This window comes from Ostrea edulis, chromosome 9 (assembly GCF_947568905.1).
Source record: "Ostrea edulis chromosome 9, xbOstEdul1.1, whole genome shotgun sequence".
Classification (NCBI taxonomy): Eukaryota; Metazoa; Mollusca; class Bivalvia; order Ostreida; family Ostreidae; genus Ostrea; species Ostrea edulis.
Window position 1 is genome coordinate 35,497,096 of NC_079172.1, and position 24,557 is coordinate 35,521,652.

At 35.1% G+C, this 24,557-nt stretch overlaps 1 protein-coding gene across 2 annotated transcripts; it reads right to left on the bottom strand.

The window, feature by feature from the left end:
• Window positions 1–332: 332 nt before the first annotated feature.
• LOC125657607 (nuclear hormone receptor HR96-like) lies at window positions 333–24,459 on the bottom strand. Of its 2 annotated transcripts, XM_048888296.2 has the most exons (5): window positions 20,002–21,717; window positions 18,917–18,977; window positions 10,805–11,104; window positions 4,637–4,754; window positions 333–2,434 (listed from the first exon to the last, which is right to left on the bottom strand). In XM_048888296.2, exons 2-5 carry the CDS (start codon window positions 18,929–18,931, stop codon window positions 1,473–1,475), a joined length of 1,395 nt encoding a protein of 464 aa, XP_048744253.1. In that variant the 5' UTR covers window positions 18,932–18,977; window positions 20,002–21,717; the 3' UTR covers window positions 333–1,472. The 2 variants fall into 2 exon arrangements, with proteins under 2 accessions (XP_048744253.1, XP_048744255.1); XM_048888298.2 differs by lacking the exons at window positions 18,917–18,977; window positions 20,002–21,717 and adding an exon at window positions 24,371–24,459.
• Window positions 24,460–24,557: the final 98 nt, after the last annotated feature.

Here is a 24,557-nt window from a genome sequence, read left to right on the forward strand (position 1 = left end):
GTTGACAATTAAATCAGTCACTGGACTAAAAAGCAAGTACCTGCTTTACTTCACAATATCACAAAATTTGAATTCTATAAAACCATCACAACATAGCCTCGTTAATCTGGACTAATCATCACTTTCTAGGAAAAAATTAACGACAAAAATGAACTTTGCCAGTAAAAAAAATCATAAGTAAAAAAATCATATCTCTTAGAGAAAAACATATCAAACAAAAAAAAGGGCTCTCGAGAATCCTCATCGTCCAAATGATTAGTGCCCCCCACCCCGATGGCATTATCATTTCCAGTTCAGATTACCTGGATGTTCCGTTGTACATGAATAAACGATGGTATCAATCACTTTTATAACATTCAGTTAATGGTGCACATTGAATATATAAAAATTACATGTGCATTTGATTTACATCAAGAAATTAGCACAGCACACCAGCACACATTTTAGAAATGTGAAATATATGTAGTAATAGTGTATGTCTCCATAAAGACTGAGTAAATAATAAACTGTGCTACATAAAAATCTTCACACACACTCTCTGTCTCTCCTTAAAAAATCATAAAGCCAAATCATTTTTATATTAATATTATGCACATGATAAGTATATTACATATATACACTTCCTAATGCAGTAAAGCAGCCACTGTATTCAATAGCTAAAAGAAAGTTCTGTTTGGATGTTAAAACTCAAAACAAACTTTGGATAGCACTAATGTGTACCTGCCTAAGAAACCTTTAAATATAGCACATGGGTGAGTTTCATTTCAATCTGATCAAGACAAACATACAGTTGTGCTTCATTGATACCTTTACTAAATATTAATACAGTTTTATATTGGTAGACATTTATTCTTGTCGAATGAAAAAAAAGGGAATGCTGTCACAGAATTACTTTCTCTCAAATCAACCTGGAAAATTTCTGCACTTAGAGTGATCTGCCCTTTAATAATACTTACTAAATGATTTTCAAAGTTTGCTATTGTGTTATTTGCTATTCTAATGGCTTTATGAGGTACAACATTACGAAATAAATTTCGCTGTTTTAGTTGTATAATTTTCTAATTTATTGAAACATTATTTTCACTTAGTAATGTGGTATTTAGGGAATTAAGAAGCCCCACACCCTATTATGAAAAAGCTGTGGTTGATTTCTTTGAGAGAGCGTTATTCTGGTTGTCAAATAAATTTTCTTAATAAGCTTATAGGGGGTCCTTAAGCGAAAAATTTGAAATATATGTGTTGTTTCAACTTTTATAAATAGTTCCTATAAAACATGACAAAATTAATGTCATTTGAAGTGAATGACAGAGTACAACAATGCAAATAATATTTGAATATAAAAAAATCTAAATACATCAATTTCTTAATGTAAAACTCAAAAGCTGCCATTTCTTCACTTAAATGGGAATGTTTCCTGATCGATTTCAAGCACTCTTCTTATGGACAGAAATCCAATCCTCTTCTCAATATTGTCACTGTAGATTCAAAATTTCTAACATAAGCGGTTCGATTTTGTTGGAGTTGATCTGTAACAGAATGCGGGCATGATCTTCTCCGAGACCTTTCAGTTCCGATATCTTCTGCAAAATACTCGAGAAAAAAATCTGAGAGTGCAGAAAGGAGACTTGTGACTCCAGATAGTGTCGCAGAAGCAGAATAAACTGATCCTGTAAGTCCGATATGACTTGTCTGTTTTCGAGGTTCTGTCCGTCCGGATTAAACACGGTGATTGTCTGAATTAGAGCCATGATTCTACTGTCATCCCTTGTCAGTTTTTTCAGCCCCGCACAGTATGATGTGTGAGCATCATGGAGATCATTAAAACCTGTGGCACATTTTAACACGCTGGTCGGAATGCTTCCTGTTGGTGTTTTCCAGGCGTCGTTCTCCACATCATAAAAGTTGACCGATCGTAGCAACAAGGCGTTTAGGACGCAGGATTTCAGACATGCCACCTGATTTTCCTGACTCATGCCACGGAATTGAGCAATTTTTTTCACAAATTTGATAAGTCTGCGCACTGCAATTTCGGAATTGTTGATTAATTCCTCAGCATTGGAGTAACTTTCTTCCTTGTTAACGTGAGTTTCATTTGCAAACCCTCCCAGAGTCTCTAAATATGTCACAGTCAATTCATCCACCATAGTCTTTTCTTCTTCATTCAGTACTCGGTACATTCTCAGATCCTTGGGCAAAGAATCTGGGGACATAGCTGGTAAACTCATTGGCTGGGAACTCCCGAAGGCAATGCTGGGAAATCCCATGGAATTTTTGTCATCCCCGCTGTTCTGTGTATCGGGCATGGAGCTGGTGGCCTCACTTTCAATGCTGGCTGGCTCATGTTTGACCATGATATCATCAACCTGTGGATGTTTTTGTTTCATCTGTCTATTCATGGCTACCTTCTGCATTCTTGCCTTTCTTTCTGTCTCATCTGAATAATACAGGAATTAACTATAGTAATCACGAAGTTGAATCAAACCACTGTGAGATGACCCTCTATTATCTTGCATTCATTCCTGTCCTTATGGTACATTAACTTACCAGAGGAGAATTATCCCCTCTTTTTAGACATATTTTTCTAAAATTCCTTACAGTCAAATTCAACCCTATCTTTTGTTGAGAGCGAATTTTAATCCTAAGCACAATGGTCTACAGCAGGGCACCTGATAGAGTTGTCTCCTCTTTGCCAGTAAAAAAGGCTTAGTCAAGTGCTGGGAACTAACAATTCTTATTTGCTGTAAACGTAATGAAAAAAAAGTGAGCAAGCTCACATACCCAATGCTCCAACATTGCTTGACAATGCCTCACATAATGCTATGCACTGCAAGAACATGACAGACGGGCTCGGAATTCGAAGTTTAAAAGGGCCATGACTCCCAGAAAAATTATTGAATCAGAATTTCCTGGAATTTGCACATCTACACAGTATGTCCTTATTAACCACCAAGTTTCACGAAATTCTGTTGAACGATCTCAGAGGAGTTGCACTGACAAGAACAGGACAGACGGGCTTGAAATTCTATGTTCAAAAGGGGCATGACTCCTAGAAAAATTATTGAATCAGAATTTCCTGGAACTATGCACATCTACACAGTGTGTCCTTATTAATTACAAAGTTTCACGAAATTCTGTTGAACGGTGTCAGAGGAGTCACACTGAAAAGAAAGGGACTGACAGACGGACGGACGGGTCAAACATTATACCCTCTACAACTTCATTGCATGGGGTATAATAAACTAAATGATAAAACATCTTTAATATTGTTTCATTCTGTTCTTATCTTTTGAATTCTTCATAACAAGAAAGTAGTTCTGCAGGCCAATTTGCCATCACAAGGGTTAAAGTTCTAATCTTTATTTATGTCAATCATTGTTGTCTACTTTATCTCCAACACAGTTCATAATCTGTCTTGACCAACTGTACAATGCTACCAGTGTAACTAACTTAACTTGAGAATAATCTGATATAACCTCTAATCTGATCCACAAGGAGCTTGATCAGCTCCGACCTAGTCCACTTATCAACGACACAGGTAGACAAAGTCTTTAAAATCTCTGCAGCAGAGAAAGAAATAACTTTTATGAAACTCTATAATCTTCTTAGTACAAATGGTTCATGCCGATCAATATCAGGCAGTAAATCCATTAGTAGAGATGACTGGCTGCCTGTGAATACGGTTTTGTAAAACGTTTAAAGTGAACAGGGCACACAAAATCTGAAAACAGCTAGGTTAACAGCTTCTAAATCGAATTGTTATTTCTAAAGACAATGCTGTTAGCAATTACGTAAGGTTCGAACTAAGTGATTTGGGAATTTCAGCTCCCTTTATGAATCAATACAAGATTTCATCCAAAAAAAAATCCAATTACAGGGAATGATGTATAGCAAGTACTAAGTGTGAAATGTATATCAGAATTGAATTGACACATGAATGTGGTAAATGCACACCATTTCTAAATCTGCCGTGTGTTTTACAATCTGAGAAATCAATATAATAACACACCATGCTGACTGTAGAGTAAACAGAGGTGAATTAAACAGCCAGCAGGTGTGGAATTGTCACTTTCACTTCATAACATGTCTACATACTATATATAATAATGTCTCTCCCTGATCCTGCTATTTTAGGTACATTTTCTCCTACATTGGTACACATGTCTACATACTATATATAATTATAATGTCTCTCCCTGATCCCGCTATTTTAGGTACATTTTTATCCTACATTGGTACACATGTCTAAATACTATATATAATTATAATGTCTCTCCCTGATCCCGCTATTTTAGGTACATTTTTATCCTACATTGGTACACATTTCTGCTCTACCCTTGGTCATAAAATTCCTTTGCAATGAATTAGAGGCAACCTAAATATCAAAATAGAAATTAGAATGGAGCACACAAGGAGAAGCAGGGTCTGAACGGCAAAAGTAATCCATCGATGGACTTTTAATGCCATGGAAAACAATATGTCTATAGGATTTCAAGAAATCCATCAGAAGTAGTCCGTTTATCATCTCAAAATAAGGCAAGGAGAAATAATCACTAAGTTGGAGAATTTTACATCATGACTGAAGAATGCAACTGATACAAAGATACTCTAATTTTTTTTTTTGAGTTAACTCCCTTACCCAGTATCATTTCCTTCTTCATTCCGACATCCAGGCATCTTTGTAGGCGGCAGTGAGGGCAGAACCGCCGCGTGCGCACATCAATCAGGCAGTCATTTTGAAACAAGCATTTTGGTTGCTGAAAAATAAAAGATTCCTAAATAAACTGTATTTAAGCAGTTTAAGTGAATGCAAGTTTAAGGTGTCTGACACATAGCAGAACGAAGTGACATTCATCAACAAAATGGCAGATAGCCAAAATTTTATAATTCTTTATTTTCTTCTATTCTGTAATATCAACACAAATGGCATATGCATCAATCTCCAATTTACAGAAAAAACATTTTATGAGAGAGAGAGAGAAGAGAGAATATATCAAAAGGCTGTTTCAATTGAATAAAAGGTTCCATCCATTCCAGGTTGTGTCAAATTTTGTTTTTTCACCAATTTTATAGAAGATGTATTTCAAGGTCTCATAGCTCTTTTTCAAATGAGATATCGCTACTACTATATACATATGTATATTTAATGTCTTTTCTGTACACCTCATTGTATATATGTAGTACTTTAACCACAGAAAAAGTGTGTTTTGAATATATTTATTTTTATCAAGAAATCCCAGCAAAAAATTTCTTTTTGTAATAGATAACTGTAGATTTGTATTTTCTTCAACATATGTTTCCATAGTATCTAAAAAGGATTGAACATTTACACATTCCCAGAAGAGGTGTTCCAATGTTTCTTCTTCCAATTTACAAAATATACAGCTTTTTGTATCCTTCCTCTTAATTTTATGCAGGAAAGTGTTTGTAGCCAAAATTCTATTAAAAAGTCTATATTGGAACCATTGAAATCTTGAATTTTTTGTTAACTTAAATGGTAACTTATAAATTGTTCTCCGTTCACTTTCTTCAAGTCCAAATAGAGTGCTCCATTTTGTTTTACAGATTGGTTCAGTATCGTTATTGTTCAATATATCATAAATATGTTTTGATTTCTTACAACATGACAATTTATAAATATTAGGTAAAATCAAGGGATTTTGTACCTTAAAATATAGCCCTTTCATTATTTTTTGCCAGATAGCCAAAATTCTGGCATCATTATAAAAAAAACTTAAGATTATTGAAAAGTGATTTTCAACATCACTCATTAAGCTTTATATTTTTGTCTATGCCTGGAGGAACTGGATCTCATTGTAGAGACAAGCATCATAAAATGCCTCACTTTGTGGCATTATATGCTAATTTCAAGGTCCATAACCCTTTCAAAAATAGGTCAATATGCCCAAAATCAAACTTGAACTGTAGCCCATTAATATAAGTTCATGAAAGGCCAAAATAGTCTGGAAACTGTTATATAATGCACACACACACCCATATATCTAAATGCCTATTGGTGGGATTTTTAATAAACAATTCTATTTCAATAACAAGATGCCCATGGGCCACATCGCTCACCTGAGTCACCTTGGCCCATATCTGAAGACTTTCCATATATATTTGCATGTAAAACCTTGGTCCCTATTATGGCCCAAACTACCCTCTGCAAACTTGAATCTACACTATGTCAGAAAGCTTTCATGTAAATGTCAACTTCTTTGGCCCAATGGTTCTTTTAAAGCTTTTTTCTATATTTGTATGTAAAACTTTGACCCCCCCCCCCACTTGTGGCCCCATCCTACCCCCCGGGGACCATGATTTGAACAAACTTGAATCTGCACTATGTCAGAAAGTTTTCTTGTAAATATCAGCTTTTCTGACTCAGTGGTTAGAGAAAAAGATTTTAACTATATATTTGTATGTAAAACGTTGATCCCCCTTGTGGCCCCATCCTACCCCGGAGCCCATGATTTGAACAAACTTGAATCTGCACTATGTCAGAAAGTTTTCATGTAAATCTCAGCTTTTCTGGCTTAGTGGTTCTTGAGAAGAAGATTTTTCCTATATATTTGTATGTAAAACTTTGATCCCCTATTGTGGCCCCATCCAACCCCCGGAGCCCATGATTTGAACAAACTTGAATCTGCATTATGTCAGGAAGCTTTCATGTAAATCTCAGCTTTTCTGGCTTAGTGGTTCTTGAGAAGAAGATTTTTAAAGTTTTTCCCTATATATTTGTGTGTAAAACTTTGATCCCCCCTTGGGGCCCCATCTTATCCCCGGGGGCCATGATTTGAACAAACTTGAATCTGCACTATGTCAGAAAGTTTTCATGTAAAAATCAGCTTTTCTGGCTTAGTGGTTCTTGAGAAGAAGATTTTTAAAGATTTTTCCTATATATTTGTATGTAAAACTTTGATCCCCTATTGTGGCCCCATCCAACCCCAGGGGCCCATGATTTGAACAAACTTGAATCTGCATTATGTCAGGAAGCTTTCATGTAAATCTCAGCTTTTCTGGCTTAGTGGTTCTTGAGAAGAAGATTTTTAAAGTTTTTCCCTATATATTTGTGTGCAAAACTTTGATCCCCCCTTGTGGCCCCATCCTATCCCCGGGGGCCATGATTTGAACAAACTTGAATCTGCACTATGTCAGAAAGTTTTCATGTAAAAATCAGCTTTTCTGGCTTAGTGGTTCTTGAGAAGAAGATTTTTAAAGATTTTTCCTATATATTTGTATGTAAAACTTTGATCCCCTATTGTGGCCCCATCCAACCCCAGGGGCCCATGATTTGAACAAACTTGAATCTGCATTATGTCAGGAAGCTTTCATGTAAATCTCAGCTTTTCTGGCTTAGTGGTTCTTGAGAAGAAGATTTTTAAAGTTTTTCCCTATATATTTGTGTGCAAAACTTTGATCCCCCCTTGTGGCCCCATCCTATCCCCGGGGGCCATGATTTGAACAAACTTGAATCTGCACTATGTCAGAAAGTTTTCATGTAAAAATCAGCTTTTCTGGCTTAGTGGTTCTTGAGAAGAAGATTTTTAAAGATTTTTCCTATATATTTGTATGTAAAACTTTGATCCCCCCTTGTGGCCCCATCCTATCCCCGGGGGCCATGATTTGAACAAACTTATGTCAGAAAGTTTTCATGTAAAAATCAGCTTTTCTGGCTTAGTGGTTCTTGAGAAGAAGATTTTTAAAGATTTTTCCTATATATTTGTATGTAAAACTTTGATCCCCTATTGTGGCCCCATATAACCCCTGGGGCCCATGATTTGAACAAACTTGAATCTGCATTATGTCAGGAAGCTTTCATGTAAATCTCAGCTTTTCTGGCTTAGTGGTTCTTGAGAAGAAGATTTTTAAATGACCCCACCCTATTTTTGCATTTTTGTGATTATCTCCCCTTTGAAAGGGACATGGCCCTTCATTTAAACAAACTTGAAAGCCCTTCACCCAAGGATGCTTTTGGCCAAGTTAGGTTGTAATTGGCCCAGTGGTTCTGGAGAAGAAGTTGAAAATGTGAAAAGTTTGCAGACAGACAGACGGACAGACAGACAGACGGACAGACAGACGCCGGACAAAATGTGATCAGAATAGCTCACTTGAACCTTCGGTTCAGGTGAGCTAAAAATGTAGTAAAGACAAAGAGATTATATAACAGGGACTTTGTTTGCCTAACGACATTAATTTGTGCTTTTCTTTGCATCTCTGTTATTATTTTCCTTATATTATGATCAAATGATGTAGCCCTGCAATGATGACATCATAAAGATGATACTCCGGTCTCCTCCCACAAAATGACCCCCTAGCGACAACATCCGTGCATCAAAGGACCCCAGGGGAAATAAGCTTTAGAGCTTTCAGGGGTTATCCTGGGTATGCACAATGTACTTATATTTGTATGTATAATGTATATTCACATGTATACCGAATAAACATTTTATCTATTTATTTCAAAAGTGAGAGATTGCATCACTCAAATGATGGGAAATCATGTTGGTAATGAGCTCTTCTATAAATTATAAGAAAATTAAGACTTTCTGAGGGTTCACTGGAGCCCTTGAGACAGACTGTTTACATAGTTACATATTCTAAAGACTATGAAAGGTATTCAATGTATATTAACAACCATATTTCATATTTAGTAAATGGATGGTGGGTATTTAAATCAGGGTATCATTTTGAAGGGTTCATCACAAAAATAATCCACCATAGAAATTTTCAAAATTTTGTTTATTGCTTGATTTTAATTTCATCTAGAATTTAACATTAAAGTCTATGGGAAGAGCATGTTTTATTAAAATAGTTTTAAAAGAAATTATATTTTCATATAAATCTCTTGGTAGAAAGTTACATACACTTTCTCTTTATGAAAATATAAAATAAAATTAATCATTTACCACACCCATATTTAGAAAATGAGTTTATTCTTATTTTTGAGTAGGGCAGATAATTAACTCTTCAAAAAAAGTCTCAAGTGCAAAAAGGCCTGCTTCTAATCATTTACCAGTCATGTGAATTTCATCTACTTCACTTTTATAAATATTTTAATAACAATAAACAATTAATTTGATTTAAATCCTTCAAAATTGTGCATTATACTTTCATTATACATTGAATACCATAAACAAAGGCTTGCTGAAAAAAATCAATTTTCCCTGGAATTAAATTTTAGGAAGCAAAGGTTTGGTTACCTGCAAGCAGATTCTCAAATAATTTTTTTCTCTCGATCTCCTTACAGACCACTGGCCCTTATACATGTATGTTTTCGAGAAGGATTCTGAACCAACCTGGAGCTCTGCATGATATGGACACACGAGGCAGGACGAACTCTCACAATAAATACTGACTTGGACACCATTCATGCATTACTATTATTTCAATTACTCTTATTCAATAAATATTTGAAAACAAATATCCTCCATCTTATTTCTAGGTTGATGTTGGTCATTTTGTGACAGAGTGTGATTTATGGTTTCTCTATAACAACAAGGTAATACACTGTACTTGAATGCATATGTGACAGATATTGGTTAATTTTGATGATTGGAATATTTATCAGGATATATCGCTGAATTTACAGAGTATCTCTCAGACAGATAATTTACTCAGTATCTCAGACAGATAATTTACTCAGAATCTCAGACAGATAATCTACTCAGTATCTCAGACAGATAATCTACTCAGAATCTCAGACAGATAATTTACTCAGTATCTCAGACAGATAATTTACACTGTGTCTCACACGCAGATAATTTACACCGTATCTCAGAGACATATAATTTACACCGTATCTCAAAGACAGATAATTTACACCGTATCTCACAGACAGATAATTTACATCATATCTCAGACATATAATTCAGCTAGTACACTGTATCTCAGACAGATAATTTACCCAGTACTCGGAAAATAACACAGATAATTTACTCAGAATCTCAGACAGTCTGATCGAGACAGATAATATACTCAGTATCTCACAGATAGATAATTTGGGCAGTACACCATATCTCACAGACAGATAATTCATCCAGTATCTCACAGAAAGATGATTTACTCAGTATCTGACAGACAGATAATTTACACTGTATCTCACAGACATTTAATTTAAACCGAATCTAAGACAGATAATTTACTCAGTATCTCAGATAATTTACACTGTGTCTCACATGCAGATAATTTACACCATATCTCAGAGACAGATAATTTACACCGTATCTCACAGACACATAATTTACAACGTATCTCACAGACATAATTTACATCATATCTCACAGACATATAATTCAGCTAGTACACTGTATCTCAGACAGATAATTTACCCAGTACCCGGAAAATAACACAGATAATTTACTCAGAATCTCAGACAGTCTGATCGAGACAGATAATTTACTCAGTATCTCACAGATAGATAATTTGGGCATTACACCATATCTCACAGACAGATAATTCATCCAGTATCTCACAGAAAGATGATTTACTTAGTATCTGACACAGACAAATATTAAATTTACACTGTATCTCATAGACATTTAATTTAAACCGAATATGAGACAGATAATTTACTCAGTACTATCTCTTAGACAGAAGATTTACCCAGTAATTAGGATCTCGCAGATAAATAATTTACCCAGTATCCAGTATTTCACAGACAGATAATTTGTAAATGCCCCATTAAGTACTACATACATTTATCTGTATACATAAAAAGAAAAAAATCATTCTCAAACTATAATTCAAACTATTTCCCAACCAGAAAAGCTCATCAAATCTAATAATTTTAAAACAACCCACAACTTACATCTGATTTTAGTGCATTTCTTCTAAAGAAAGCCTTGCAGGATTCACATGTGATGGCGTTGAAGTTGTAACCTAGCGCCTTATCACCACACACCAAGCAGACCTTATCTTCCTTGCTGCGTTTAAATTTCTTAGAAGCTGCTGCATCGTTACTGCTCGAGCTTGAGTCCTCGTGCGGGAATGAGCTCATCGCTGGCCTGTTTTGCATGAAATCCATGGAGTCTACGACTGAACCCTGCAGACAGCTGCTGTCGATGGTGCTACACATGTTGATGTCTTGCCCACAGTCACTTGACGACGTCTACAAGAACAAAATACGGGGGAAATGACAAACTACAAAATACTCCAAAATTATAACATTTCCTTCATTAAAAATGTGTGGAAATTGTAATAATTATCACTTGTACATTGATATGTTCACAGTCTACTTTGGTTTCTTCACAGCTTTGAGTGACATTTCATTCAAACTCCATTGACATCTGTTGGTATTTTCTCAGTCAATCAATATACCTTAGTACATTACAAGTAGAGTTAAGACTATACCTACTTACAAGGCCGCCTTTCATATTTTCTATAGATTTCATTTGTGTGAATATATATGTAGCTGTTACCTTGGCAACCAACATTTTGTCTCCAATTACATATCTGATTTACAGAGCTTTTTAGTGATACCGTGTAATACAGTATGATATATAAACATGAACTAGCTTTTCAGTCAATTATTGATAGTTCAGCTGCTCACTAATGCATTTGTACCTCTCATTTTCCATATTTTCTAAAGGTCTTTGATCCAATAAACATGACAAAGAGTAATAAACAGTAAAGACATGGATCAAATGGATGATTGAGTGCAACTACTTTTGTCTTGCATTCTACATAATTCCATCATACATATTTTAAGCCACTGAATCCTGTGCATTGCCATTTTCTAATTATACTGTTTCTTTTTGGGTTTTTTTTCTTTTAATCATACTTCGTAATCATTCAATAGCTTACATAGAAAATGTTCTCACTTATTCGTCAACTCTTCAATGTGCATTGCAAAATGTTCCTTAATGACATATTATACACAAATTTAGGTACATGTATATGATGCAGGATATTTTCTTATGATTCATTTATAAAACTTAGTCTCCAAATGTCTTCACTATCTATCAAACCAAAGTAACAAATATTTAACCTCATCTCCCTGTAACAGCAGTTGTAATGCATGAGCAACAGCCATCGTCACTACCCAAGCTTACCGAGTCCCGGAGTGAACGGAGACAGTATATAGGCGTGGTTTGTGACGATGATCACAGCATACAATCCTCACAAATCAGACATTTATTGCATGCCGGTTGAACTAAAATCCACTTTCGGATTCACCCAGATTTCAGAATTATTTATGAATTCACACAGATTTCAGAATTATTTATGAATTCACACAGATTTCAGATATATTTATGGATTCACACAGATTTCAGAATTATTTACGAATTCACACAGATTTCAGAATTATTTACGAATTCACACAGATTTCAGAATTATTTACGGATTCACACAGATTTCAGAACTATTTATAGATTCACACAGATTTCAAAACTATTTACGAATTCAATTTCACCTACAAATTCCATTACTAGATAGATGACTATGGACTTAATAAACACAGAGATGATAAATACAGTATGTTGAACTTAAACATCATAAACAGCCAGGTAAAATAACCTAGATCTAAAGTTATCTAGACAGCAAGTACCCATCTCAGCTGAAAGTAGGTTAATCAGAATAAAAACCCAAACATTAGATGACCCTGACATACACTTACACTACATGTAAAATAATATGAAGAATGACATTACACAATCATACAAATGTAAGTCAGGGGTCGACATTGTACACATATATTTATAACTGATATCTTTCACATCTAAATGACTGTTAATTTAACAAGAGACCCATGGCCTACAACACTAACCTGGATGTCACATTGCTCACAAAGGGCTGAGACACCAAAGTTAGGTACAGTAACCTTAAAATAGCAGTGTTTTATTACAAAGAGCTGGGGCCTAATACTCCACAATAATTCATACATATATATACCTTATAGATGACAAAATCATTTATATTGATTTATACTGACAGTGAAAAATCCTCTTATAAATAAGATTTTAGATTTATAACTAAACAAATAATCCAGGGACCCATGCTAGTTACTCTAGTAGTAAATTACCATCATTCATGATATTTCAACCACATACAGTGTTTAATCCAGAAATTTAGAAATGATGAGGTGATCCCCCCCCCCCTCCCCCTTGATATCAGACTGGGGTAGGGGGGCTAAATAAATATCTATTCCAATATCCACTATGTTTTTAGCATTCATAATTCTTTACGCTACGATCATTACAATTAATCAAAAATTCTGGTCACCTATACATTTATGTTAAAAGAATATAAAAAGTATTATGATTCATTTTAAAAACACAATCTAAGACTTAAAAATATCTGATCAATACGATTAAATACAACTTAAAAATTTTGTTATTCAAAATATCTCAGAATATGTCGGGTGTCTTGTACATTCTGGAGCTCAGATTTTGTATCAATTACTCTATTGGCAAAATTAAAAACACTACATACATTTATTTCAAAATTTGAAAATTGAAATTGTGCATACGGAGCAAATCTTAATACATGATTAAAGCAGGACACAGCCAAAATGAATCACCATAGCTAACTTTGAAAGTGTATTATATATAAGTCCAGTCCAGGGCACCAAATCTCAGTTTAAGGAATATTCATTCAACATAAACATGAACTTTAAACCCCTACTGAGGCTCCACTTCCAGGTCACTGTACCACTGTAACTCCCTACATAAGGAAGCATGACCCTTCATTTGAACTAAGGTCAAAATAAAATACATGTGTGTTTCCGGTTTCCCGACCCTATCTACTTTTTTGCTGACAACCCTAAAGATTTTATTGACAATAATATATGAATGAAATAAAAATCTGCAATTCTTTTTTTCTTTTTTTGTTCGAGTTTCTCTGATTTACATTTTGACTACTATTCATCTTCAAAATGTTTGAAAAGTATTTGTAATGTATATAGACATGTATTCAAAGTGTATCAAAAACTAAGTTTTCAAGTAAAATGTTTCAGTAAAATAAAATGTTTACCTACCTACCCTACCTAATTTTGGGGGGAGTGAAATAGGAAACACACATACATTTTATTTTGGCCTAACCTGAATCCCCTTTAATTACTTACAGATATTTTGTGCAAGTTTGGCTGAATTTGGTCCTATGGTTTTGGAGAAGTCAAAAATGTGAAAATCTAATCCAACAACTACTACAGCACCAATAATGAAAACGATGGACATTTTTTGATCAGGAAAACTAAATATGGGATGTATCATGGTAGGTGTTGGAATGAATACTATATAGGTAAAAATTTAAAGCATTTCACACCTACAGCTGGTGACGTCTATATAACACATAAACAATTTATCCACCCAGTGCCCTGTCCCAGTCCACCCCCAGGAAGCTAACGGGATGGAGACATCTCCATTGAAAACTCCTGCTGGGCACAAGAGTTTTGAAACAACAGTCACAGAGCCACGAATGTTAAACAAAATCCCTGACTAGGAACCCAGAATATCCAGAACCACGGGAACGTTTCACCACAAAATCCATGATTCTGAAATGCTGGTCTCACCACAGAATCTACAGCCCTGTAGTACTAAACTGACCACAGAATCTACAGCCCTGTAATACTGACCACAAAATCCACAGCCCTGTAATACTGACCACAGAATACACAGCCTCATAACACTGAACTGACCACAGAATCTACAGCCCTGTAATACTGACCACAAAATCCACAGCCCTGTAATACTGACCACAGAATACACAGCCTCATAACACTGAACTGACCACAGAATCTACAGCCCTGTAATACTGACCACAAAATCCACAGCCCTGTAATACTGACCACAGAATACACAGCCTCATAACACTGAACTGACCACAGAATCTACAGCCCTGTAATACTGACCACAAAATCCACAGCCCTGTAATACTGACCACAGAATACACAGCCTCGTAACACTGAACTGACCACAGAATCTACAGCCCTGTAATACTGACCACAAAATCCACAGCCCTGTAATACTGACCACAGAATACACAGTCTCGTAACACTGAACTGACCACAGAATCTACAGCCCTGTAATACTGACCACAAAATCCACAGCCCTGTAATACTGACCACAGAATACACAGCCTCATAACACTGAACTGACCATAGAATCTACAGCCCTGTAATACTGGACTGCCACAGAATCTACAGCCCTGTAATACTGACCACAGAATCCACAGCTCTGTAATACAGACCATAGAATCTACAGTCCTGTAATACTGAACTGCCACAGAATTTACAGCCCTGTAACATTGAACTGACCATAGAATTCACAGCTCTGTACTATATAATGTTCACTGGTCTGACACAGAATACACAGCTCTGTTAATGTTCACTGGTCTGACACAGAATCCACAGCCCTGTAATGTGCCATTTACAAAACAAGGAGAAGTCACGGATGCACGGAAATCGAAAAAATAGTACAAATCACAGATTCATTTTGCACGGATAATAAAATTGTCCGTGCATTTTTTAAATTATAAAATCAATTGATTTGTGACTTTGAATTGTTTTGTGTACATCCCAGGGAATATGTAGTTAGAATCTATCAGTCACGGAAATATTCAATGCATTGGGACGTAATCATAATTGTTTCGTCAAACATTTGTCCGTGATTTGTATGCAATATTTCCATGATTCTTTCATTACATTAAATAACGCAGTATTAAGTCTTCCCCGGAAGACATGTGTCGCCTGCTAGTTCATTCTATATGTAATATATCACGTATAATGTTGAAAAAGTAATTCTAAGTCCCGGCAAACAGGAAGTTGATAAGCGACAGATTCGAAAATGTCTTACACAATACAGTTGGCCACACTGATGCTCTGTGCCAAATATCAGGGAGTTGCCCCATGTGGTTCTTGAGAAAAGTGTGACTGCATGAAATTTTTTTGCTGTAAAAAATTCTAAGTCCCGGCAAACAGGAAGTTGATAAGCAACAGATTCGAAAATGTCTTACACAATACAGTTGGCCACACTGATGCTCTGTGTCAAATATCAGGGAGTTGCCCCATGTGGTTCTTGAGAAAAGTGTGACAGAAATTTTTTTGCTGTAAAAAATTCTTAAGTCCCGTCAAACAGGAAGTTGATAAGCGACAGATTCGAAAATGTCTTACACAATACAGTTGGCCACACTGATGCTCTGTGCCAAATATCAGGGAGTTGCCCCATGTGGTTCTTGAGAAAACTGTGACAGAAATTTTTTGTGACGACGACGACGCCAGACGACGACGCAGGACGACGGATAGTGATCTCTATATGTCGCCACTGCGTGTAACACAGGCGACACAAACATGTAATACAAGTATTTTATCATTATTTCATATAAATTCTTCAATTTACAGAATATCCGTAAACTTTGTTATCCGTGACTGGAAAGAAAAATCTGTCCTTGATTTGTATGTAATATTTCTCCGATTCCTTCATCACATTACAAACATGTGAAATTTACAGACGGAAGACTATATTTCTTTCATATTACAAGATCCATATTTCATATATATTCCGTAAACTATGGCATCTGTGACTGAAAAAAAAATTAAAAACTAGAAACACATTAATCATTATTATTTTATTACATCCGTAAACACATAAAATCACGGAAATTGCAAAAACGATAAGTCACGGACGATTTTTTTAAGTCACGGATTCACGGACGATTTTAAAGTCATGGACGATTTTTTAAGTCACGGATAACAAAGTTACGGAAATTCTGTAAATTGTTCTTATTGTAGAATTATAAGAAATAACGAATAAAATAAAATATTATTCAAGAAATATAGTCTTCTGTCTGTAATTTAGTGTAAATTTCGCATGTTTATTATAACAATTACAGTGACGTAACAATGCAAAGAAAATGTCCGTGACTGGTAGATTCTACCTACATACCCCCTACCTACATGCACAAAAAAAAAAAAATTCAAAGTATGTTCGAAGTCACAAATCAATAGCATATTCTATAGTTAAAAAATGCACGAAAAATTTTATCATCCGTGCAAAATGAATCCGTGATTTGTACTATTTTTATCTATTTCTGTGCATCCGTGAGTCTATGACTGTCTGTGTTTTGTCAACCTCCCCTGTAATGTTCACTGGTCTGACAGAGAATCCACAGCTCTGTAATACTGACCACAGAATCTACAGTCCTTGTAATACTGACCACAGAATACACAGCCTCGTAACACTGAACTGCCCACAGAATCTACAGCCCTGTAATACTGACCACAGAATCTACAGCCCTGTAATACTGAACTGACCACAGAATCTACAGCCCTGTAATACTGACCACAGAATCTACAGCCCTGTAATACTGACCACAGAATACACAGCCTCGTAACACTGAACTGACCACAGAATCTACAGCCCTGTAATACTGACCACAGAATCTACAGCCCTGTAATACTGACCACAGAATACACAGCCTCGTAACACTGAACTGACCACAGAATCTACAGCCCTGTAATACAGACCATAGAATCTACAGCCATGTTATGCCGGCTCGTAGATTTACCCCAAAACACCCAAGAACACCCAAAAACACAATGAAAAGACCCAAAAACACAATTTCAAATAAAATATTGGTTAAAACTATGTTATTTACGCAGAAAACTGAACAATTTCGCCGTATATTATTTGAAATGGTATCAATATACATAAAAGAGTTATTTCAAGATCGATAACTCGGTTAATTTTCCCTGCTCATCGGAGTCACATGACATATAAATGTATATTTCATATTTAAATAAAATCTAAAAAAAAAAAAAAAAAAAAAGAAGAAAAAAAAAAATTAGATTTTAACTGATATTTAAAAAAAATAAATGAAAATTCATATTTAATCAATGATCGATATTATAGGCTAAATTATTACATCAAAGAAAAGCAATTAAACTTTAATTACTGGAGACCATTGCAAAGCAGATATGAGTAGATTGTAAAATAAACATAATTCGAAAGTAAAGAAGACTCATGATTGTGCAATCGGCTGCATCAAATAATTTACTGTTTTGATAATTTAACGAAATATTCATATTGTTTGTTTTACACCAAATGCTATTGGTTAAATTATTTATTGGTTAAAATTTTTACTAAAAAATTCAATTTTTCTTTAATATATGAACGATATTGGTTGTTTACTGTGCTGTTCTATGATATTTTGGGGTGTTTTGGGTATTCTTGGGTGTTTTGGGGTAAATCTATGTTCCCATGTAATGCTGACCACAGAATCCACAGCCCTGTACATATAATGTTCACTGGTCTGACACAGAATCCACAGCCCTGTAATACTGACTACAGAATCCACAGCCCTGTAATACTGACTACAGAATCCACAGCCCTGTAATACTGACCACAGAATCCGCAGCCCTGTACTATATAATGTTCACTGGTCTGACACAGAATCCACAGCCCTGTAATACTGACCACAGAATCCACAGCCCTGTACTATATAATGTTCACTGGTCTGACACAGAATCCACAGCCCTGTAATACTGACCACAGAATCCACAGCCTGTATATACGGAACTGACCTATACGTGACAACCAAGCTAAAGGGTCTTAATGAATGCCCGTACCAATTCCTCGTCAGCATGAACACGATGTCAGATCAACTTATTTAATATGTTATTAAGAAAAGGTCAATCGCAGGGACTTGTCACATTCCATATCATTATATAGATAGGTGTATAATTCAAGCGCCGGGATCTGTGGAGCTGTTTTAGATGCCCTATCATCTGATGTTTTAAAAACTATAAACCTACTGAAAACACCCCGTGTTATACCGAGAAAATTCGAAATACTGACATGGCAGCTTATGTTTGTACAAGATCAACATCTCAATCTGCTTACAACCAACTCATTACAAGAAATCATTAAATAAAATGTAGATATTAAGGGCAAATTTGTGTATAATATTAGATTACTACCCTTACCAACTCGGAAGCCATGTTTTCTAAAACTGCACTGACAGACCTAACAAATCCGGAATCTGACCTATTTATGAAAAAAATAACAAGGTCAATGGCGGATCATAATATTTGGTATGTGGTTGATATATTACGCATTCATATACAAGTCCGATTTTTCATAATTATTAATCGTCAAATGACTTGTTTTTGGTAATTTGACGACCATCAGTTATTCTACCTTCTTTTTTTATGTTTCGGAGTTACACAGCTGATACATATGTATATATGTATATTGGCAGACTATTCCTTGAAGACACGTTTATGAACATGGGCGGATTATTAACAGATCCATCAAATTAACTATTAAACGAGTTGAAATATACTTAGTGACGGCATGTTAGTGCTCAGTGGAGGATCCAGGTTTATACGAAAGGAAGGGGTGGATGTCTTTAATTTCTTGACATGAAAAACAAATAAATCAATAAATATAGATATAATGAAAAAATATTAAAAAAGGGGGATATAAAGATAGAAAGAAAAGGCTAAGAATGATTAAATTTTAAAATTAATGGAATGCAATTATACACTAGGGGCTGAGAGTGAAGTCCCCGAAAGCCAAAATGCTTCTAGGTCAATAGGGGGGGGGGGGGGGGTGTTAAATCCGCCTTTGGGTGGATGGAATTCCAATGATAGACCGAAAAGGGAATATACAGGTAAGCAAGTACAATGAAATTATACAACTGCCATTAAGCATTACAAAGAAATAAGAAAAGAATAGAAAGGAAAAAAATTTTAAATCCTTTGAAGTTCCACCATTGACGCAAACAACATATAGGTGCAGAGCGCTCTGTGCTTGTATATGTTCAGCATATCATTTACTTTAAAACCGAGTACAAGTTTAAAACGAATACATTTGTATTTAAAAGAATGCGCGAAACATGCATGACTGGTTGAAGTTAATCAATCTATGTGATCTGACGATTCGGTTACAGCTCTCTCAAATACCGAAGTGTATCCTCATCAGATTTCTTATATATAGGCTACTTGTCATAATGTGATATGAAAATACAAATTAAACATTCTAATCAAGCTTTAAAAATAATACCAACCGTTCTTTATCCAATCAGAATTAATCCATTATATAATCTAGAATTAATCCATTATATAATCCAGAGTTAATCCATTATAGTCTCGCACATACGTAAAAAGTAAAAGATGCAAGATCCCTCACAGACGGTGATTTCAATATATGTACGTGCGACGTGACCCTGCAATGCATCCGGATCAGCCGGTACGCATGAACCGTGATGACGAATTTCTGTTGTAAAGAGACATTTTCTCCGCCAACGCAACATTTAACAGTTAGTTATCACATTGCAACCCCGCTTCACATCAAGTGTGGCGAATCATAAAATCGTGAAAAAGAGAAGAATATTTCAAGTGTCGGAGTTTCACAATTTGTTGACAGTGTGATTAATGCAGGTCCCTGTCTCGAGATAGTAATGAAGGGTTTTTTTGTTGGTTTTTTTTGTGTTTTTTTTTGTTCTCCTCAATTTGCGTTGATGATATATCATGATCAAGTAAACTTTGCTCTACATGTATATCAAACTTTATATTGCGAATTTTTTTTTTTTTAAATCATCTGTGCGTTCCCTTTCGCTATCGTTAGCTTGATTTATTGACTATTTTCAACGAGTCACACTAAATGATGGTTGGAAATCTTTAAAATGACTTGACATTACAAATGCGTAATTACAAATTACTTTTTTTAAAATTGTAATTACAAATGCAACTAATAACTTTCCTAAAGTTAGTCATTCCCACACTATGCCCCGGGGACCAGAACGTGAATTACTAGAGTAAATTGATATTTATTTTACACGTGTGTATGGATCTTATTTTAATCGCCGAGTTCTGTTACTGGCTATATCAGATTGTATAGTAAACATTTGTTTCATAAAAATGAAAAACGATACTAGGGATTGAAAAATAGGTACAATATATAAAATTTTGTTTCCCTTCATGGGCGCGAGTGATGTTATAAATCAACAATTTAATCTATATAGTTTTACTTATTGGTGATATTTCATATATTCTGAATATTTGTTTGTTGTTGTTTTGTTTTGTTTGTTTGTTTTTGTTTTTGTTTTGTTTTTTGTTTTGTTTTGTTTTTTTGTTTTGGTGTTGTTGGGTTTTTTGTTTTTTGTTTTGGTGTGTTCTCTCTTCTTTTTATTATCATGATTATAAACATAGTGTTGTAAAATTACCTATGAAACTTTGTCATATATATTATAAAAAATCATGTATGATGTTTGCCCAAGAGGGTTCTAATTTGGAATAGATAAATCATATTATATAGTGCGTACATTTTCAATTTTTATGGAACGGCATGCTTTTATAGAATATATTGAAATATTGAATCATACTACGGATTAATTTTGCTCTGAAATATGAACCGGTTTAAGAATCAGCTGATTAATCAGGTCCGGTATGTTCCGCTGATTGTAATGAAGGTTTGATACTGTTGATGGTTTTATCATATAACCTATTTGGAGTGGGGACCTGCGGGTTGGTATTGTAAAATATATCACTGTAATGAAAGTTTAATAGCGTTGATGGTTTATCATATGTAGCCTGCGAAGAGTGTTGAAATGCGGTTAAGAGTGTGGGCCTGCGTTTCGGTATAGTAAAATAAATTACCATATCGACATGAAATTAGTATCAATTTACCTTCCTTCTCTATCAAAATCACCAAAATGTAATGGAGAGAGAGAGAGAGAGAGAGAGAGAGAGAGAGAGAGAGAGAGAGAGAGAGAGAGAGAGAGAAATTCTTGGCACCACCCCCCCCCCACCCCCCATTTCACTTTTTTTTCACTTATCCAGAAAACAGGTCAGATATACATGTGCAATATTGATAGCAAGACAATCTAACTTGGGATTAAATCAGCTTCCCAAAATTTACTTTATTTAGGTAAAATAGAAAAAGCGCGGCGGTATAATCCTAATATACAGGCACGAAGACCACCCCCTCCCCCGTTTTTTGACAACGTTAATTTTTTTTTTTTTTTTTTTTTTTTTTTTTTTTTGGTTACAGTACATCTACACATAAAGTTCGTTATATTCACATGTAAAGTAAGTTATATTGAGTGACTGTGTGCCCCCCCCTCCCTCCCCCCTGAAAATGCAATCATGAACCGATGAATGGAAGGGAAAACCCCACCCCAACACACCATAGGTGATTCTGAAGATTGAGGAAAAGAACATCTTTTTTAATCGGTTGCCAAACATTTTAGAGAAATGTGAAGTAAACTTCTCCTCCAGCTGCCCCCCCCCCCCCCCCCCCTCTCTCTCTCTCTCTCTCTATGAAAAAACATTCTGAAATTTGTGGTTACCTGCCACTAAAAAGTTAATTTGGTCACGTTTTGACAGGGTACCTGTAAAGTGCGAAACGAAACGAAATCTAGCGAAAGGAAACCTACCGAAACGAAACGAAACAGATTATATAACCAAACTCTTTTAATTATGATAATCAAAATTAGTATCTCGTGCCCCTGTGAACTTTACCACACATAAATAAAATTCGCCTCCCTTTTGATGTAGGCTTTCGGGTTGACTGATATAAAGTTTTAAAAGTTGGAAAGGGGGGTGAGTAAGCACAAAGTACATATCCGATGTTGATTAAATCATGAAAACCATGTGCAATTAGTTTCGGATCCAGAAATTTCAGTTACAGTCTCACGGGTTGGAGGTCTTGGCAAACGCATTAAATAAGGGATGGGGTCGCCGACGTTGGATCCGCCTTTGGGCATAAATACATGTTTCAGTATTTTTTGCTCTAAAGACAAATCTATGTATGCATGTGGATATTGTTTATTTGTATGTAATATATCAAACGGTGGATTCTGAGTATATCTTCCCGTTCTCTTTGTAATTTCTGCTTTCCTTGTTCATAAGCCTTTTGATTTTACAAAGTGCTGACCTCCTGATATCATTGCATAAGATATTTTCTGTTTTCCGTTCCGTTTTCAATTTCCCGTTTTAGCAACACCTCAGATATGTAAAGTTATCTTTAAACTTACTGCATATCAATAATAATTTTTAATAATACATGTACATTTGTATATATATATATATATCTTGCTGAATTGTATTCATATAATATGGTATACTATTTGATTTTTTTCCATTATTGAAAGTACTCGCACCTCAGCAGTTAGATGAAATATGAGGTTAAACGTCTTCCTGCTTTCAGCTTTCTCAGACAACAGCTTCTTCAAACAATGTTTCATGCTAACCAATGGACCGCTTAAAATGTATCGGTCAACCCGAAAGACCACATCAACAGAGAGGAGAATTTCATTTATATGTGGTAACTTTCACAGGGACCTGAGATACCATTTTTTTTATTATCATGATTACACAGTTCGGTTCTACAATCTGTTTCGTTTCGGTAGGTTTCGTTTCGGCAGATTTCGTTTCGATTCACATTTTACAGTTACCCCGTTCTGACGTTATATAATATTAGGATTAAGTCTGAACACATGCGCTTATATCGCTTAATATTAAATAATAGATAACAGTATTATTAAATATCAGCTCGATCATAGATTAAATATTGAAAGAGGCTGATATCAAGGTATTCCTAGGCAAGATACACACTGTACTAGATGTAATACAATATACTAGACGATGAAAAACATTTTTTATTGTCATGTTGTCATGATGAGGAGAAAAGAAATGTTTTATATGAACTGGTGAATAACTGCTGTAAGAACTTTTGTAACATGAACAATGATAAGTTGATCTGGTTCATGACAAATGAAAATGTACAAATACTCGAACAAATCAGTAAAATGGTTTTCAAAACAGAAATATAGAATATTAAGGGTCGCATAACTACTTGCATGTATAATTTACTCTTTGTCGCTTTCAAATAAACATATCTGTAAAAAAAAAAAAAAAAAAAAAAAAGTTGTTTCAAATACTTAGGCCTAAGGTACAAGACTGCCAAGTCTGATTGACTTGGCTTGGCACAGGTACCGTCCCTTGATACCTTCGGAGTTCGGGACAACATTCTATACTAATGTTTCACTTTACTTCCCATATAACATCCTTGTTGCACGGTGCATTTTCAATCAGTACATGTATCCTTATGAGCCAATTCCTGACCAATGTTAATACAGAAATCCTAACATACATGTGTGGTATACATGTGTATATGGTATCATGTAGTTATAATATTTAATTGTTAAAATTGTATATGCTCCCTGATGGCCCTTGAATGGAGAATATATAAATAAATATACACATATATGTATATATAGAAATAAGTCCCCAAGCGATGAATAATTCATATATGTAGCATCCGAAACTTACCGTATATTTATTGGCATTAGTTAAACACAGCCATTTCATCATTAGAGTAATATTCTGGACTGCAGAAAGAGTCTCTGTGACAAACATTCAGAAAAAGCTTACCCTAGTCCCATCCCGATTTGGATTGTTTGCTCCTAAAATTGAAATTTTGTAACCTTAGTGCACATCTACAAGGCTTTTAAATGTTCGGGTTGTTTTAAATTTCAGAATCGAGTTATAGATAACATTGGCAGGGAAGTGCGAGAAACGGACGGACATAAAAAGTTCCATAATTGATTTAGGAAGTGAG